Raw genomic sequence first — 21,214 nt, forward strand, 5'->3', positions numbered from 1 at the left:
TCAAGAATAACTTGGGCAACATGGTAAGACACTAACTCAAAAAAAAGTATTTTTATGATTACATGCTTACTTGTCATTTGTTTTTAATACTTTACAGATAGATGGACTATAAGGCAGTTGCCCAACAAACTGCCCAAGAAGTTTTTGGTTACAATCAAGATACATCTGGCTGGAAAGTGATTAAAAATTCAGTAAGAAAACAATCATATTTCAAGAATTTATTTTTTTCCATTAAGTTTATTGGTACCTGTAAAGCAAACAATACAGTTATATTTATCATTGGGATCTTATACTTTTACATGATATAGCTTGGTTCTTGTTTTTTCCCCATACCCCTGCCCACCCTTCACCCACTTCACCCTTCCCTTCCCTATAATAATTTATTTTTTAATGAGAAATCATTGTAAAGAAATTTCTTTAAAATATTTTCTTTTACTAACCAGGAAAAAATATTTTTACTTTTATGTTTTCATTTTTTTCTACATCTGACAATTTACTTGTGGATTTTTCTTTCTTTTTGAGAAAAAGGTAACTGTTTCCATCAAGGCTTCTAAAAGATTTGTCGGAAATATGTGAGTACAATTTTCTATTTGTAATCATTATTTTAAATTCAGTAGTATCACTGTATCTGGAATTGAGTGCTGCTTCAACAATTTCAGCAAATTATTGGGTAGTAAATAGAAATTAGGTTACAGTATGATATTAATAAAATAGTGATTATGTACCATCTAATCATTTATTTTCAAACCTAAAGACAATAGCCTCCCCTGCCCCTCCAAAAAAACTCTTCTTGGCTGGCAGTATGGCTCAGTGGTAGAGTATTTGCCTGCCATGCATGAGGCTCTGAGTTTGAGCCCCACAGAAACAAATACCCCTACTAATGAATAACTCACTAAAATAGGAAATTTCCACTTCAAGAAATAACTAGTATATAAGCATTTTGCTGTCTTCTTGCTAAAAGTTGCACTGTATTTTATAGCCTTAAACTCTTTTCTATCTACTAAAAATTAGAGGTTTTTTTCTTCATTTATTTTGCTGCTATATGCTTTTCCCAAAAGTTGCTTTTAAGATATTTTTGGGAATCCTACTATTTCAAATACAAATATGCTAAGAGAAATTGTGCTGACTTTTAAAATTTCATTGTTTAAAATGTCATTTATTGCTTATGATACCACATCAGTTCCATTGGGTCATCACATTAATGACAAGTCCAAATTTTATTCAGTTCTTTCTTTTAGAATCCACTCCTTTCATATACCTCATTTTGTGCTTCTTAGATATTTTTAACCTGATTAAAATTTACCTATCATTTATATCAATCCAGTTTTTACTATTAGATAAAGCAGATATGATTTCTTCCTATTCATTTTTTTAAATTATTTGGAAAATAATTCCTTTTTATTTAAACAAAGATTGTACCAGTGGCAATTTCAAAAATAAACTGAAGGTGGAATGGATATAGTCGAGCCCAGACACAAAGGAAATAAACTCTTGCATAGTATGGCTTTTGTCTCTTACAGATAAAAGTGATGTAAACAGCAAGCTATGCATGAAAGAAAACTAGGAAGCTACTCATTCATTCTACAGATACTTTCTGTATATGCAAGGTATTATGTATAATCCCTAAAACCAAGGAAGGACTAACCTCCCTTAGGCTGTTTTAGTTTATTGGAACATTTTATCAGAAATACTTTACTTGCATTTTACATGCAAAACTAAATAGAAAACTTGAACTTTTTACTTCTATTTGAGTGAAATTTATATGCATTGTACCTAGACTGTACCAATAAACTCAATAAAAAGAAAAAAATTTTTAAATATATATGTATTATATACCAGTTATTTATCGATGCATAACAAATTGCCCCATAATTTAGTTGCTTAAGACATTTATTTTATAGTTTCTGCTGATTGGCAGTCCTGACACAGCTTAGCCTGATGCTATGCATCAAGAAATTACATGAAACTGTATCTAAGATGTCAGCTCAGGGATTAGCACTTATACAGAGGTTCAAGTAAAGGAAGCTTTCTTCTAACATCTTAAGGTTGTTGGCAGGGTCAGTTCCTCATGGGCTTGTTGGGTTGAGGGCCTCTGTAACTATTACCCTTCTCAATTGTTGGTGGGTGTGCAGACTGGTGCAACCACTATGGAAATCAATACGGAGATACCTCAAAGAGCTGGGATTCCATTTGACCCAGCCTCTGCTGGGTGTCTTTCCAAAAGAATTAAAAGAATCATATCACAATGATATATGCATACCTATGTTTATAGCGACGCAGTTTGTAATAGCCAAAACTTGGAAACAGCCCATTTGCCCATCAGTTGGAAACTGGATAAAGATGTGATTTTTCTATAAAATGGAATACTACTCAGCCATAAAGAATGAGAAATTAGATTCATTTATAGGAAAATGGATACATATTGAGGATATACTCCTAAGTGAAATAAATATGTCACACATGTGTAAATACTGAATAGTTTCTCTGGTGTGAATAAACTAAAATAGTACATAAGATCCTAATGAGATAATTGACAATGTGAAATAGGAAGAAAAGGGCTAAAGGTGTAGGGAAAGTGGGAAGTGTAGGAGAAAGGTAATAAGGGAAAGAATAAAATAGGAGAAAATGAAAAAAATGGAAATAAAATGTTTGTAAAGGGGGAGGAGAAGGGGAGTGAAGGGAGGGCAGGGACAAGGGGAAAAAATGAGAACCAAGACCTGTCATGTAAAGGTGCAAGATCCCAATGATGAATGTAACTGTACTGTATACCTAAAATGTACCAATAAACTCAATAAGAAAAAAAATTTTTTAAAAACATTGCCACTTAACTCAGAGGAGGGATTTAGGAGGAAGCAATAGATAGAAAGCAAACTAGATAGAACCCAAAGTATTTCTACAACCTAATTTCAGAAGTGATATTCCATGACAGCTGCAGTATTTGATTTATTAGAAGTTAATCACTGTATCCAGATCTGACTCAGAGAGAGAGAGAAAGAATATGAATATTACATAGCATGTTGAGGTTAGGGTTATTGAAGGCCATTTTAGAGGCTGCTTACCATTTATCTATATTGGCATTGGCAGACTCTTTTAATTCTGTTTCACAATTAAGAGTGACTAAAATTACTTAAAACTCAAATCTAGCTGAATAGGCTGGCCAGATTGGCATGCCTCATTTGAAAGTGTACATTCTCTACAGAACAAAGTGAGATCATCATTAAATTGGGGGAAAGCTAGGGGAACTTACATTTTTCCAGTGCTTCAAAGCTTCTTGGCTTTAAAAAATTGTAAATAATCAAAGGAAGAAACATCCATATGAATGTACAGTGAGAAGCTGTATATAAACATTATACATATATTATATACATTATATATATTTATGGGATATATAGTATGGATGTACATTTATGGGATTTGTAGTACACTATATAAAGTACAACCTCTCATAATCCATGGAAGAAATATGGATTTCAGTGTCAAATAAGTTTTAAAAACACTCCATGCTATATTCTCCCCTTAGAAATTCACTCTCAGATTTAAAGGAGTTCTAAAGTAAAGAAAGGTGTTTGATTCAAATTTTCCTTTTTTTTAACCAATAACATGTTTATAAAACATTGGCCTAGAGAATGAGTCACTGATCTCAGATTTGAACTCTGAAAGAAGCTCTATCTAGCCAAACACATAGAGAAAAGTAGTAGTTTTTCATTATTGCCTTGCTACTACCCTAGTGCACGCACCATCTCTTGCCAGAGTAAGCGCCTAACAAGCTCTTTGTATCTACTCTTGCTCAACTACTTCCTATTCTTCACAAAATGGCCAAAGTAGATTTTTAACACATAATTCAGATTCTGTCACTCCTCTAACTAAATCTTCTAAAGACTTCTCTTTACATCTAAAAATCCATACCATCTGGCCCCTACCTATATTGACTTCATTTCGTATCACTTCATCCTTGTTCTTTTTACATTACAGCCACAACAGACTTCTGTTGCTTGATGCATTGAATTTAAACCCATAGGGCCTTCATAATTGTTCTTTTGACTGACATGCTTTTCTCCCAAATCTCTACGAGGTAATGTCATTTTTCTAGTCAAGGTCTCAACTTCATTATCTCCTCTTCAGAATCATCTTCCTGACCATCTGGCAAAAGTTTTCCAAATATACTCTCAGCTACTGTTTATCACTATATGGAATTTATTGACTATGCATTTGTTATTTTATTATATATCTCTTTTATTAGAATATAAAATTGATGAGAATAGAAACTTAAAACCGGAGTAGAAATATATCATGCATTCATTGCAGTGTCCCTAGCACCAGAGCAATCCCTGTAATACAGACACATAATATTTATTAAATGAATTTATGAACTTTACTAGCTGAAAAGTTAAATCCTATGGTACAAAAAACATATTTTATCAAAATTTGACTTTTCTTAATAATTTACCACCAAAAAAGTACCTTTTATGATTAGCTTTGAGCACTTGTAAACTTGAAAAGGGAGCCAGGTTTTTTGGTTAGAATTTATTTCCTTTGCCCTTAAGCAATGAAATACAAACCTAACAGCACACAGTTTAGCCTATAAGTTTCCCTAAATGTTAGAAGCTGCTCACGTATATTAATCTCATTATAAATCAGGCATTATGACAGATGCTTCATTTTTAAATTTACTCCTCATGTTTCTCTCAATGTGAGCACTGCTGTTATCCCCATTTTTGAGATGAATTTTACAGATCAATACATTACTATCCCAAAGTCTCCTAGCTCATAAATGCTAGTGAGACAAAAACTTTTAAAAGCCAGGACTTTGCTGCAGAGGTTTGATGTACTTTCTTAATCATTATTTTCTCTGACTTCCCTAAAACTATCTGCAAAATAATTGAGGCAAGTTATCTGGAATAGTTTAGTATTGTACCTTTTCTATCTTTAGATATTTCATGGTTGAGTCTAAATGGTTTCATGGTTTGGGTCTAGATGTTCCTCCAAAGCCTCATGTAGTCAGAGGTGGCTGAATCTAGAGTGTGTGGTGTGGGATTAAGGGCATGTGATTACTAAACCAGTACATGGATTGATTTGGCACCACCCTAATCCCAGTAGTTTGGATAAAATAAAAGAGGTAGAAGGATGCAGGTAAGGTTCCCTTGTTGCTTTTTTTTTTTTTTTTTTTTTTTTTTTTGCTTCTGGCTGCCATGGACTGTTTCTCCTCTGGCCTGTCTGCCAAGCCACCCTGCCTTGGAGCCACCCAATTATGGACTCAAACCTCTACAAACTGTGAGCTAAATAAACCTTTCCCTTTTAACTTTGGGTGTTGGGTATTTTGTCTCAGCACAGGAAAGTAAGACAGTGGTTATGTAGCCTACTACTCTTTTCTTCTCTGTCAGTTATGTCCATACTTTTTATTATTACCATCATTACCACCGCTACATTTAATTCTTCTACTCTCTGAGGTAGACAAGTGCGATATTTTTGTAAATATCTTAAGGCATTCAAGTTTAAATGGGTTGAAATTTTTCAAATAACAAATATAATGATTACTAACTTAGCCCAGTATTCATCCTGGCCCAATATCTTCTAAACTTTGAGTTTTAAAATTCCTCTTGACTGTCAAAATGATGCAGATAATTAATAAGATAATGTGAAAAGTGTTGTTTAAGCTCTGCTACCCTCTCACTTTATGAACAACTTTGAAATGAAAATTTGTTTTGAGTGGTGAGTTTGTAGCATTCTTAAAAACAGAATCAGGGATTTAAACTAGATCATTTCACACACTTATGTACTTCACAAGTAACAGAATCAGTATCATCAGAAACACCAACATTTTAATATTGTTTGTCCCTAACACTGTCAGGAATGACTATTAAAGAGTCTTCCAGATCATCTAAAAAGAGCTGCAGTCCCCTTATTACCCCTCATATTCTTGCACTTTTAGCTCTTCATTTACCATCCTGTCCAATGAATTTTTTTACTTATGTGCCTGGCTGACTACCAGGCTGAAGTACGTAAGGGTAGAAAATCTCATGTCCTAGCTGGGCATAGTAATATACACACATATAGCCCCAACACTCAAGATGCTGCACAGGAAGAACATGAGTTCAAGGCCAGCTGAGTTTAGGGGGAGCTACATAGTGATTTCAAGGCCAATCTGGAATACATGGAGAGACCCTGTCCAAAAAAAAAAAAAAAAAATACAGTAGGCTGGGGATTTATCTCAGTGTGAAGGCCCTGGGTCCTCAGTATGACAGACACATACACACAAAGTATCTATGGGATTAGCGCAGAAGTACAGCACTTTGTAGTATGCTTGAGGCGAAAGGTGTGATCCCCAGCACTGAAAAAAAAAAGTCTATAAAGTTTTAAATATAGCATAGATACACACATTCATTATATATTACCTGTGGCTACTTTACCATTATAATAGAAGAATTAAACAGGTGCAACAGGAACCATGTGATCTACAAAACCTAAATTATTTACCATCTGGGCCTCTACTGAAAAGTTTGCAGACCCTTGCTCTAAATCACATTACAAATTTAAGTTTAAAATTGTAGTCATGAGATACTGTACTGCATAACCACACAAACTTGTCATCGGTTACTGTTGGCTTATGATAAATATAACAGTCAGTAATTTAGTAGAAGAATTTTAGACTAATCCTAAACAAAAGCAGCCCTTTTAAAAAGATGATTGAGTAAATACCAAATAGTTCCTCTGGTGTGAAAAACTAAAAGTGTAAATAAGGTTCAAATGGTATAATTGATAGTGTGAAATAAGAAGAAAATGGCTAAAGGGGAAGTGGGAAGGAGAGGGGAAAGGAAATAAGGGAAAAGAAAAATGGGAAAAATGGAAACAAAGTCTTTGTAAATAGGGAAGGGTGAAAGGTGAAGGGAGGACAGGGGTATGGGGAAAAAACAAGAACCAAGACCTATCATGTAAAGGTACAAGATCCCAATGATAAATGTAACTGTATTGTTTGCTTTAAATGTACCAATAAACTTAATGGAAAAAATTAAAATAAATAAAAAGACAATTGAAACTCTAAAAATTGTATAGAAAAATGAATTTTGAAGTACTATAATTATTGTAATGCTTGTTTAAACTTTGCTACTTCTAGTTGAATACTAGTACCATACAGTAAATTGCTGATACATAATCTAAAACTGAAATCACAAATGCTCAAACATCTCAGACTTTTTTAGTACCAACATGACTCCATAAGTAAAATATTCCACATCATGAATATTTATGTATAAAATTATTTAAAATATTGTATGAAATTGCTTTATGTATTAGGTATAACACATAAAAAAATTCTGAAACATAAAGGAATTCTGTGTTTAGACATGAGTCCCATCCCTTAGATATATCATTATTTACATGCAAATATTCCAAAATTTGAACAAATCTGAGACATTTCTGGTCCCCAGCATTTCAGAGTCCGCAGTGCTAACAGTTACACTGTGGAACTACATTTCAGATAAGGTTATGCAACTTGTCTTCAAGATACGTTCAGATACTTCAAGTTTTCTCCAATGTTATTTGCTAAATTAGCCTACCTTTAACTTTGGTAGTAGTATATTTTCAGCTTAACTTAAGTTTTGAATTTTTAAAATTTTGTTAACTACAGATATCGTGTTGAAGGGATAATTCCAGAATCCTCAACTAAACTATCTGATTTCCTCTACCAGCCTGGGAACAGGCTTATATGGGACAAATCATTGAAAGCATACAATGTGGTACACAAGATTGATTCGGTAACTTGTTAATACTACATTTTTACAGAATTAATAATGTTAGTTTTATATTTTAATGAGTTATTTAAATTATTGATGTAGACAGAATTTTGTAGATTCAAATTGAGTTGAAATTTTTATAAAAGCCTTAAAACTTCCTTCTCTATTAGTCGAAAATTACTTCTAACTAGCTTTATTTTGTTTGTAAATATGTCTCTTGCTGATGTGTAGTTTGTCACAAAGGTTGAACTCATTACATGGAAAACAAAAATTAAGCATGCCTGGTTGATGAGAAGTCAAAGCAATTCATAATGCATTTAAAAACAGGAACAATGCAGATACCATAAGGACCTATGACTAGCATTAAAGAATATGGGTAAAGCACACAGAAATACTGTAATACTATGTAAAATGTTACAGTGGCTCCACTGCCTGCTTCAGTGGCTCTGCTGCTTGCCTCACAAGTGCAAGGTCCTGAATTCGATCCCTGGTATTAAAAAAAAAATACATATACATATATATATATACGTAGAGAGAGAGAGAGAGAAAGAGAGAGAGAGAGTGTTTAGGAATACTTTCAAATAAATTATCTCAGTTAAATAGCTATGAAGGAGACTAAAAAAATAAAACTATAGGTAATCAGCATAGACAATGGAAGATAGGTGAGAGAAAGTAAGAGGGAATGTGTGAAATAAGCAAGATTTAGAAAGGGGAAGAAAAAAAGATCAGTACGAGGAGAAGATACAGTGAAAAAGCTTGGAAGAAATAAAATGAATAAAATGGGAGAGAATAATACATGGTACAGAAAGGCAGAACAAGGAAAAAGAAGCAATAGCTGCCTCTAAGCACCTGGAAAGGAAAATAATTGTATTACTGTTATATATTAAAGTTTATTCTCCATTTCTGTCACATATTTTTTTGTATTTTATGAGTCAGCTTTGTGACACCATCCTGACTTTATTGCAGTGTCTTCTAGAAAGATGTTTATTCTCTTTGACTAATTCATTCTGCAAATACATTCAAGCACCAGTTGCAAACTGCTGTTTATATACACTGCTGTTCATGTGCTGGAATGGAAGATAGAAAAGTCCTTGCCTTCAGAAAGTATATTTTAGTCAAAAGAGACATCATAAGTAAACAATAAAGAACCATAGTATCAGATAATGAAAAGTATTATGAAGGCTAGAACTTATAAGAATAAATACTATAAAGACTAAAGGCAATGACCAGAAGAAGCTAATTGATAGCTAGTTAATCAGAAAAGGTCTTTGAGACATATTTGGATAGAAATTTAAATAATGATATATGGAAGTAAAGCAGACAGGCAAGCAACAATCTGGGAGACAGAAACAGATGGAAAGCAAATGCAAAGAACTTGAATTTTAGAGTGTGACAGTGTTTGATGAAGAGTCTGACGTTTGAACATAAAAAACAAGCAACGTAGTAAGAAGTGAGGTTGGAGAAGTTAGGCTGGGATCTGATTCTGTAAGTCATAGATTGTGGGGAGACATTTTATTCCAACTTCAATGAAAGCCATTGTAGTATTTTAAACCAGAAGGGCTGATTTGATTTTAAGAGACAACTGCAAAAGAAGAATGGATTGTAAGGGAGTAAGAATGAAATTGTCAACAATCATTAGATTCTCCTAGTTATCCAAATGAGACCAGAGTGGTTTATGCAAGGGTGATTGCAGAGGAAGGCGGATAAATCAGAGTGTTCAAGATGCATTGTAGAGAATCAGCAGGATTTACTGATGCAGGAGAAAGGGACCAAAATTGAATTCTAAACTGAATAGTGGTGAGAATCCAAAATTAAATAAATTTTAGAAAACTCAAAGTGTATTCTTAAAATGGGTGAATTTATAATCTGTAAATTATATCTTAGTAAACTGTCTTTCAAACAAGGTTGGAAGTATAGCCTAGTGGTAGAGTTCTTGCTTAGCATATGCATGGCTGCCTTCCATCCCCAGCACCCCCCAAAAAGTGCTGTGGTTTTAGCTAATGATGACTTTATTAGGAAAAGGCAGTAAATGAGGCTAAGGGAGTAAAACAAACATGATTTTTATTAATGATTGCATTTGTAAAATTGCAAATCTTTGGTTCTTTGAGTCTTCAATCCACTAAAACAAAGATAAGGCTCCATGTATGGTATCTGCCCATCACTTTAACATTTATTAGAACTTGGTATTTTTATCTACATTTATTAAATTGATCTTGAAGTCTAGAAGGGGAAATTTAATGAAGGCTGAAGAAGGTGAATCAATTTCATCTTGTAGGGAGGCCTTGACATTCTTATCAATAAAAAAATACATGTCCATGATTTTTGAGATTTGAATGTTCAGTCTGAGAAACATTGTTCATCACAAATAAAAATCCAAACATTGGAATATTTCATTCATCTTTGTATGAATCAAGTCATAAAGATATTTCTGCTGCTGGTGCAAGTAAGCTGTTACAATGGAAATACTAGACTTGGCATCAACAAACTTGAAAGATTGGGAGATATTATGTAATTTGCTCATGGTTACTGCAGCTAATTAATGTATTATAGAACTGGGATTTATACCTGGTTTCCTGATTCCAAATTCCATACCCTTTCAGGTAGGTATTCCATAGTATCTCTGAATAGCTTCATACTATAAGAAAAATTATTTTACCTTCCTATTAAATATTTATAGTATTAATCTCCATCACTGTGTTTACCTCCTATTCAACCCATGAGTGAAAAAAGAATTTCTGCTCTAAGTTTGTGGGAATGGCCAAACACACAACACTTAACACCAGACAAATGAGATAGACAGTGATTTATTAGTCATTAATCACAGACCTGGAGAAAAGGACACAATGTCATACAGGATTATATGAGAATATATTAAATAGATAGAGGCTGTGATAGGTGGGCTTTGTAGTATTGAGAGGGTAAAGTGACCCTCAATTCCTGCAAGATGATGTGATGGAATTATTATTTTAATAATTCCCGGGCTGGAGATTTAGCTCCATGCTCCACTGCCTAGCAAGCAAAAGGTCCCAAGTTCTATCCCCGGTACCAAAAATAAAATAATAATAATAATAATAATAATTCCACAGGCCACTAAAATATATATCCATAATTAATTTGTTCTTAGGATTCAAAAAATGAATGCCTTGAGGGTTAAATCATAGCTGTGCTGGTCCTTTTGATTACAAGTTATTTAGCTAGGGGATATCACTTGCCAAAAAAAATGGGGGAGAGAAACTTGCTGTTAATAACAATCAAGACCCACCAAGTTTTGCCAGATATGTATTTTTCATACTATATTTCCTAGCCCATGTGAAGTAATAAGAATAGTACTGGAGTAGGAACCAGAAAACCTGTATTCTAGCTCTGTACATATCTCTAGCTATACATATGATTTAATTGCTGGACTTGTATTTTTCTAAAAACTGAAAACCTAGATGATCTTAAGATTACTCCCTGAATTTTCTACACTCAGTTATAGCTCTAATATGTCTTTAACACTGAAAAGGCAAGCTTATTTGGAGATAGTCTTAAAATTTCAAAGCCTTGCATTTTCCAAATAGAGACCAATCCTATGGAATGAAATTCTTTGGGGAACAATACAAGTGATAAATATTAAATAGTCTTTTGTAATCTTTATGGTTTGGTTTCAGGACACATTTATATGTTATATCATTACGCAAAGTTTTGCCATGAGCTCAGTTTCCTCCCGAGACTTTATTGACTTAGTATTCATCAAGAACTATGAAGGAAATATGGCCATTATCAGCTGTAAGTTGAAACATTTTGCCCATATTTTGGAATCAATGAGTCATTAATAATTTTTCCCTTTAATTCACAGTTTGGAAGAAACTCTTTTCAATTATTTTCTTTTTGTCTTAATTTACTCTTGACCTATAACTATACCTATCATATTATCATGCCAGTTATTCTACCCAACCTAGGAGGCATCACTTATATAGGAGTCAATGATCATACCATCTCCTGAATTTTTACAGCATAAACACTGCAGGACTCAATATAAGTAGAGAAGAGGATTGCCTGCTAAAACTTCAAGGCATACATTTTTTAATCCTAACAACAAATTAATTATGGATATATAATTTTATACTTGAATTATTTAGAATGGGCATATACTGTAAGTGATAAATCTATTGAAAAATATCTGCTAGGTGTGACTTTACATAAAGGTTATTCTTTTAGGAACTAGAGGTTTTGATATATCCCTAACTTCCTCTGCAAATGTGTCACTCTGTAAAATGCAAATGTGAAACCATTTCTTTACTTGATTTATTCACTTAAAATTTAAACACTTCATACCATAAGGGTCTTTGGACTATGACAATTTAAGATAACTAATGGTAAAGGAACTGCGGTAGAAGAGTAAAAATAAATTCCTATTTTTCTCTATAATTTGCTTTATTCTTACCCTTCCTATCTTAATAGTTTCTTCTACTGTAAACTACTTAAGGATAGAAATAATTATGTTTTGTTACTGCTTCCCAATGAAGTTTCAGTTACTCTCAGATGACTGTATGTCAACTTTCACAACCCATACTGAGTCATTACATTCACCCAAACCCAGTTCACTCTGGCTCACAGTGGACTCCTAAGGGCAGATATTCATAACATTCCTATGTGTTTTGTCTCATTTTTGAAATGAAAACACACAAAATATATTCACTGTCTACTCTACAAAATACTCCTTTGTCTGAATCATAAATCTGTTATAGTTCATATTTTGAAAACAAACTTACTATGGTCTGTTAATGATTAGAAGGAAGCTTAAAAAGAAGCACAGAAGTTAAACCAACAATTATAGGAAATCCGTGATTTGTACACTAATCACAATTGAATTCACTTAAGAAATTTCCATTTAACAAATTTTTGATGAATACCATTAGTTTTCTTTTTTTTTTTCATTTTAAATTGAATTTATTGGTACATTCTAGGTAGACAGTACAGTTACATTCATTACTGGGATCTTGTACCTTTACATGCCAGGTATTGGTTCTCATTTTTTCCCCTTGTCCCCACCCTCCCTTCACCCCCTCCTCCCCTCTCCACTTTCACACACTTTAATTCCAGTTTTACATTTTCTCATATTTTTTTCCTTTTCCCTTATTCCCCTTTCCCTATCCTTCTCATTGTCCCTACACCTTTGGTCCTTTTCTCCCTATTTCACATTGCTAATTGTCCCGTTAGGATCTTGAGTACTATTTTAGTTTTTCACACCAGAGAAACTATTCGGTATTTGCATATGTGTGACTTATTTCTTTCACTTAGGAGTATATCCTCAAAATGTACCCATTTACCTACGAATGAATCTACTTTCTCATTCTTTATGGCTGAGTAGTACTCCATTTTATAGAAAAACCACATCTTCTTTATCCAGTTTCCAACTGATGGGCAGATGGGCTGTTTCCAAGTTTTAGGTATTACAAACTGTGCCACTATAAACATTGGTGTGCATATATCACTGTGATATGATTCTTTTAATTCTTTTGGAACGATACCCAACAGAGGGATGGCTGGGTCAAATGGAACCTCTAGTCCTAGCTCTTTGAGGTATCTCCATATGGATTTCCATAGTGGTTGCACCAGTCTGCACTCCCACCAACAATGGAGAAGGGTTCCTTTCTCCCCACAACTGGGCAAACATTTGTTGTTGTGTGATTTCTTGATAGCAGCCATTCTTTGTGGGGTGAGGTGGAATCTCAGTGTTGTTTTCATCTGCATCTCTCGAATGACCAGTGATGTGGAACATTTTTTCATATATTTACTTGCGGCTTTTATTTCTTTGTCTGAGAAATGTCTGTTCATTTCAGATGCCCATTTTAGAATCAGGTCTTTATATTTGGGGTGGTTGGTTGTTTTGAGTTATTTCTGTATTCTAGATAATAGTCCTTTGTCTGAGGAGCAGCTGGTAAAAAGTTTTTCCCACATTGTAGGTTGTCTCTTAGTTCTATTGATGGTTTCTTTTGCAGTACAGAAGCTTTTTAATAAGATGAGATCCCACTTGTTGATTCTTTCTGCTACTTCCCATGCTACTGAGGATTTTGTTCATAAAGTCTCTTCCTATGCCAATGTCTTCAAGAGTTCTACCTAATTTACCTTCCAGCAAGTTTAGTGTTTTTGTTTTTATATTTAGATCTTTAATCTACTTGGAGTTTAATTTAGTGCATGGTGACAATTTTAATCTTTTGCAGCTTGAGATCCAGTTTTTCCAACACCATTTATTAAAGAGGCTATCTTTCCTCCAGTGGGGACTGTCAGCTCCTTTGTCAAAGATGAGGTAGCTGAGTGCATCTGGAGTTGTTGTTGTGTCTTCCAATCTGTTCCACTGATCCTCAGGTCTGTTTCTTTGCCAGTACCATGCGGTTTTCATCACAGTGGCTTTGTAGTATAGTTTCAAATTGGGAATTGTTATACCCTCTGCCATGTGTCTGTTTCCTAGGATGGCTTTTGCTATTCTCGGTCTCTTATGGTTCCAAATGAATTTTTGGATTCTTCTTTCTAGTTCTGTGAAGTATAGTGTTGGAATTTCAATTGGCATTGCATTGAATCTGTATAGCAGTTTTGGTAGTATGGCCATTTTCACTATGTTGATACTTCCTACCCAGGAGCAGGGATGTCTTTCCATTTTCTTATATCCTCCTCGATCTCTTTTTTCAGAGTGCAATAGTTTTCAGTGTAGAGGTCTTTTGCTTCTTTTGTTAGATTGATTCCCAGATACTTCATTTTTTTGGATGCTATTGTGAAAGGAATTGTTTCCCTAATTTCTCTCTCAGTGAGTCTGTTGTTTGTATACAAGAAGGCTATTGATTTTTGAGTGTTGACCTTGTATCCAACTACTCTGCCAAAAGTGTCAATTAAGTTGAGAAGTCTTTTGGTAGAATTATTTGGGTCCTCGATGTAAAATATAATATCATCAGCAAATAATGACAGTTTAACTTCTCCTTTCCTATCTTTATTGCTTTAATTTCTTTCTCTTGTCTAATTGCTATGGCTAATGTTTCCAGAACTATATTGAAGAGGAGTGGTGATAGTGGGCATCCTTGTCTTTTTCCTGATTTTAACGTGAAGGTTTTCAGTTTTTGGCCATTTAATATGATGTTGGCTGTTGGTTTTTCATAGAAAGCCTTTATTAAGTTCAGACATAGACCATCTATTCCAATTTTTTGCAGAGTTTTTATCATGAATGGGTGTTGAATTTTGTCAAATTCTTTTTCTGCATCTATGAGAGGATCATGTGGTTCTTGTCCTTGACTTTGTTAATATAATGTATTATATTTATTGATTTACATATATTGAACCATCCTTGCAACCCTGGAATAAATCGGACTTGGTCAGGATGTATGATCTTCTTGATGATCCTCTATATTCTGTTTGCTAGTATCTTATTGAGGATTTTTGCATCTATATTCATTAAGGAGATTGGCCTGTAGTTCTCTTTTTTAGTTGCATCTTTCCCAGATTTGGGAATCAAAGTGATATTTGCTTCCAGGAATGAATTTGGAAGTATTGCTTCTCTTTCAATTTCATTGAGAAGTCTGAAGAGTAATGGCGGTAGATCTTCTCTAAGTGTCTTGTAAAATTCAACAGTGAGTCTATTCAGACATGGGCATTTCTTTGTTGGTAAGTTTTTAATACATTTTCAATTTCACTGATTGTGATTGGAGTGTTTAAAATGTTTTTATCTTCTTCGTTCAACATTGGTAATTCTTAAGTATCTAGAAATCTGTCCATTTCTTCTGTGTTTTCCATTTCATTAGAGTACAGGTTCTCATAGTATGTATTAGAGATCCTCTGCATTTCTGTGGGAACTGTTGTGACTTCGCCTTTTTCATTCCTTATTGCATGAATCTGAGCCTTTTCTTTCCTTTTTTTGATAAGGTTAGCTAAGGGTTTATCAATTTTATTTATTCTTTCCAAAAACCAACTCTTCGATTCATTTATTTTTTGTATTGTTTTTTAGTTTCCATTGCATTGACTTCTGCTCTAATCTTTATAATTTCCTCTCTTGTTCAAGCTTTGTGTTTTTCTTGCTCTTGCTTTTCTAGGAGTATGAGTCATCGTTAGGTTGTTTATTTGAGTTTGCTCTGTTTTCCTAATGTGGGCATTCAGTGCTGTGAATTTTCCACATAGAACTGCTTTCATTGTGTCCCATAGATTCCTGTATGTTGTATTGGCATTTTCGTTTATTTGCAAAAACTGTGATTTCTTCTTTAATTTCCTCTGTAATCCATTGTTCAGGAGAGTGTTGTTCAATTTCCATGTGTTTGTGAAGTTCCTACAGTTTCTTATGCTATTAATCTCCAGCTTTACTGCACTGTGATCTGATAATATACAGGGAATAACTTCAATTCTTTTTAATTTATTCACACCTGTTTTGTGAGCTAGTATGTGATCTATCTTGGAGACTGACCCATGTGCAGCTGAAAAGAATGTATATTCTGATTTTGTGGGGTGGAATACTCTATAGACGTCTAATAAGTCCATAAGTTCAAAAGCTTGGTTCAGTTCTAGTATTTCTTTGTTGATTTTTTTGCCTAGATGATCTGTCTATTTGTGATAGTGGGGTATTCAGATTCCCACTACAATTGTATTAGTGGTTATTTGGTTTTTCATGTTACTTGATATTTATTTTATATAGTTGGGGCATTTATATTTGGTGCATATATGTTTATGATAGTCATTTCTTCCTCTTGGATTGTTCCTTTTACAAGGATGTAGTGGCCTTCTTTGTCTCTCTTAATCAGTTTTGGTTTGAAGTTTGCATTGTCTGTGAATAAGATTGCTACCCCTGCTTTTTTATGGACTCCTGTTGCGTGGAGAATTGTTTTCCATCCTTTCACTTTCAATCTATGGGCTTCTTTTTGCACTAGGTGTGTTTCTTGTATACAACATATTGTTGGATTTTGCTTCTTAATCCATTCTGCCAATGTGTTTCTCTTGATTGGTGAATTGAGGCCATTGACATTGATGGTTATAACGGATATGTACTGACTTCTTATTGTCATGTTACTGTCCTTTTGTTGACTCTTTTTATTTTTTGTCCTCTCCTTTTAGTTTCTTGCCTTGGCTATTTGATTTGCTCTGTTGGGCCTCCTGGTGTTGTGATCTTCGTTGCCTTTTTTAAGGATATTGTTTAAAATTCTTTGTAGTGCTGGTTTAGTATTCATGAAGTTTGTCAAGTGTTCTTTGTTATGGAAGTATCTTATTTCTCCATCCATTTTGAAATAGAGTTTTGCAGGATACATCAGTCTTGGTTGAGGTTGTTTTCTTTTAGGACTTGAAACACCTCACTTCAGGGTCTCTTTGACCTGATTGTTTGTGTTGAAAGGTCTGCTGTGATTCTGATGGGCTTTCCTTTGCATGTGATTTGTTTCTTTTCTCTTACTGCTTGCAGTATTTTGTTCTTCTTTTGGGTTTCTGGGATCTTGATTATTATTGGTGTCCTATATGCCTCGCTTATCTGTATGTCTAATTCTTCCCCTCCTTTCGGGAAGTTTTCTGTCATTAATTCTTTGAACGGCTTTTTAAGTCATTTGCATTTTCTCCTGGTACTTCATGGATACCTATCAGTCTTACGTTATTCTTCTTTGCATCATCTAGGAGTTGTTGGATTGATTTCTCATGCTCCCTGACTGTTTTTAAGAGACATCTCTTTTCATGGTCACTGTCTGCTATCCTATCTTCTATATCTGAGATTCTATCTTCGCAATCTTTTATTCTTTTGCATATGCTTTCTATAGAGTTTTTAATCTCCTGCATATCGTTTGAATCTGTTTAATGGATTCCATTTCTTTCCTATGTTGGCTGTTCATTGTTCCATTTCTTTCTTATGCTGGGCCTTCATGGCTTCTATTATGTTCCTAAGCTCATCTATTTTTTTGCCAGTTTCTGTTCTGGAGTCTCAAATCATGTCTTTCATTTTGCTCACCATCTCTGTGGTTATCTGGGAATTTCTGTTTTGAATTTTTCTAGAGCTTGATTGATTAGTTTTTTTACTTCCTTTGCTGTGAGTTCTGAGTGTCCTGGAGGTTCACTATCTGATTTTTCATCCTCCTTTGCCCTACTGCTTGCCATTGGTGGACTAGAAGTCTGTTTTTGTGCCTTGCTTAAGTGTTTTCTCATCTTTATTTTTGCTGTTGGGTTGCCCTTGATTCAATCTCTGGGTCATTAAATATTCCTGATATTGTTGCATCCCAGTCTTTGATTCTCTAGTGACTTATAGACATTCTCATTTTCATAATTGAGGAAAGAACTCATCAAATCAATCCCTATCCTTTATCCCTATGAATACAGTCAGGAACATAATAGGATCATTCACCACCGTTTATAGCCCACCATGCCTCTGCAGAGTGCGTCCAAGTACTGGCTCAATCAGCAGATCTAATAGCCAGGAGGTGGGGGGTCTACCCTCCTGGCACTGTGTAAGAGCCAATCAGTGGTGCCCACTGGAAACGGCGCAGCTCCAGAGGAGGCCCATAGTTCGGGTTGGGCACAGCAGCAGAGGTGGCTCTGAGTCCCAGCTGGGGCAATGACGCAAAAATCACCCGCCTGGAGCTGTGCTGGAGCCAATCACTGGCGCCCTCTGGAAACGGCACGGCTCCAGAGGAGACCCCCATTAGTTTTCTTCTTAGTGCTTTTTTTTTAGCTTGCTCTGCACTTTACTTTGAGCTAAATATTTTGTGTGCACTTTTTCACTAATAAGGAAACTGAAGTTCACATAAATGAAGCAGTGAAGAAATGAAGCTGAATAGTATAAAACAATTGAAACAATTTAAAACTCTTGTTTCTGATTTTCTAAACTAATTGCTAACTATCACACTATCTACCTCACAAAAGACCTACACCAGTATGTACACCTGTAAACTATAACACATTTTTTAAAGGAGTAAAGTGTAACTCCATATTTTAAACAGAAAAAAATATTTTAATATTACTTCTGGCAGTACCATTAAGCCAACATAATAGGCTTTGTTAAAATCATGATACAAAATGGAAAATTCACTCAACTCCATGTTTCTTAAGCTAGTGTTTCATATTGTCCCCTGAACTGATAGCTTATGTTAAAATCATAGAAAAAAATACATCTCTGCCAACAGCAAGATTTATTTACACAAAATAAGCAAATATATTATTTAAAATATTTATGGAAAGAGCATAATTACAAATTTAAGCATAATCAAATCTTTCCTCTCCATTCACACATAATGTAAATATTACATCACACAGTTATTAAAACAAATTCTATGGATTTTTAATTATACTTTGATGCTAGTTACAAGAAATTAGCAGAAGAGGAAATTTTAAATCATCTAACCACTTGAAATATGTTAAAGAAAATGATTAATAAAGCAATGACAAAAATCTATGAACCACAGTGACACCACCAAATCTTTTTCTTTGATTTGCTTCAAATCTCAGAAAATAATGAAATGATACTTTTAATAATTTATCTTATAAAAAAGGATAACAGCATCTTTAGAAATACTAGTGCAAATATATACACAAATTTATAAACTTAATGCTGATAACAAGTTAAGTGTTACACATTTTTTAAAATATGTTGCTGGAAATAGTTTTTCATCTTTATTTCAATTTTTTTAAATCATTTAGCTAAAAGTGTGGATTTCCCAGGATATCCTCCATCTTCCAATTATGTCCGTGGTTGTAACCATCCTTGTGGCTATGTATGTTCACCTCTGAAAGAGTAAGTGTTATTTGCATTTATTTTATTTTGACAGGTTTTTTTTTGATAGACTTTCTCGTCAGTAGAAATATGTACCAGCATATACTGTTGAGGTAAAAACTGCCCCTAAATGCAATTTTTAAATCATTTATTATATTTGTTTTCATCTTAAGTATAATCAGAATGTATTATTTCCTATAAAATAGTACTTGAATTTCTGGAAGTACTCAAGGTCAACAAACATTTCCCTACAGTTCAGTTTTCCCTGGTATTTCTCATTCTCCATTAGTCACTTTTATAAATTAAGGAGTTTTTGTGAATTAAAAATAAATTTTCCTAGAATAATTCATATTTATCAGCAGTGAATTATTTATCTTGAATGAACTATTCCCAATGGACTACCGGCTGAGAGACAGAGATTTGCAGAAAAAGATACCCAGAATATTCAGATAAGAGGAAAGCTGGAGAAATCAGAGATCAGTTTCTGCCTACAGGTGCCAAACTCAGGGAAAAAAATGGCAATATGAGCTACACATCTACATCTATGTCTGTAAAAGCACGTGCTATAATTCAATGTACATCATTTCACAAATTCCTTAAGTACTAATTTATGCTAATGATATTAAGAAAATAAGTGTAGAACTTTATATTGGTAAGGTATAAACTCTCAGAAAAAAAAAGTATTTGAATGAAGCCAAAATTATAGATCTGTATTCCTTAATGTTTTCTCTACTGAACAAGAGAACTTAAATTTTGTATTAATAAATAGAATCATTGGTATAGATAATGATAACAGTAATAATGTGTGGTCTTTCCATTCATTTATCAATTTTGGATGCATGGCCAAGATTTTATTCTCCATAGAATGCAAGAACAAAACAAAGAAGGATTATTGCTCCAAATCATGAAAGTAAATCAGTTGTTTGCAGAGACTCTAGATGGAAAATTACACACTGTAAGCATGTCTCACAGATGAAGTGTCCTTCCTGAACTTTTTATCAACCTTTCCTTCCCACTACAAAACACATGGGACAAAAATATCTGGTCTTGATATCCCATCTGGGTGGGGTCCAAATTCTGCCTCATGTCCTGCTGGAATAAAGATATAGTCTCATTCATACTTATAAAGAAAGATACTAACAAAAAAAATCATTCTTTTTGCCATCTCTTTCCATGTAGTCCAACATGTTGGACAACCAAAATTTATGAACAAGGCATGCAAGAAACCTATGAAATATATTATCAGTAGCAATTACTCTGTAGTAAATACTGGGGAAGCTTTATTATGTGCATAAACCCATGGTAAATAGTCTACATTCTGCATGGAGAAGGGTATAAGAAGATGGAGACTAACACTGTTGGTTAGCACAGCATCTTCATACCCTCAAAAGAATTTTTTAAAACTATATTCCCCCTGGAATGTTTTTATCAACATTAAAACTTTCTGTAGGATTCAACTGAAGAAAGCAGTATAATTTCTAGTATACTGTAAATATTGGCATTTTTTAAATGGCTGTATCGCCCTTATAAATGTATCAGTAAAATCTAAGTACCATAACTTTAAATCCACCATTACATTATCCATTGCAAAATACACACAGCTTTTAGCAGTCAGCAATTTCTTGTCATTCCTCTTTTTATTTTTTTCATTCCTCTTTTTTAAACTCACACTTTGTTTCCACTCACATAATTGCATCCTAATGGAATAAACTTTAGGCCTTGAATTAAATTTTTTAATCAACTTACCATAATTTTTTGTAAAAATAATATGAATTTGTTTTTAAAT

The 21,214-nt window shown here is 33.9% G+C and overlaps 1 protein-coding gene across 3 annotated transcripts in view; it reads left to right on the forward strand.

The window, feature by feature from the left end:
• Window positions 1–21,214, forward strand: part of Stard6 (StAR related lipid transfer domain containing 6) — a 34,447-nt gene that overhangs the window by 2,781 nt on the left and 10,452 nt on the right. For all 3 annotated transcript variants that reach the window (XM_019206843.2, XM_019206844.2, XM_010619740.2), the window contains exons 4-8: window positions 98–191; window positions 523–572; window positions 7,625–7,751; window positions 11,381–11,498; window positions 19,356–19,449. In XM_019206843.2, the coding sequence (XP_019062388.1) occupies window positions 102–191; window positions 523–572; window positions 7,625–7,751; window positions 11,381–11,498; window positions 19,356–19,449 (479 nt within the window). In that variant the 5' untranslated portion in view covers window positions 98–101. The remainder of the gene's footprint in view (window positions 1–97; window positions 192–522; window positions 573–7,624; window positions 7,752–11,380; window positions 11,499–19,355; window positions 19,450–21,214) is intronic.

Source organism: Fukomys damarensis, unplaced genomic scaffold (genome assembly GCF_012274545.1).
Source record: "Fukomys damarensis isolate Sample0158 unplaced genomic scaffold, DMR_v1.0_HiC HiC_scaffold_30, whole genome shotgun sequence".
NCBI classification, from domain to species: Eukaryota; Metazoa; Chordata; class Mammalia; order Rodentia; family Bathyergidae; genus Fukomys; species Fukomys damarensis.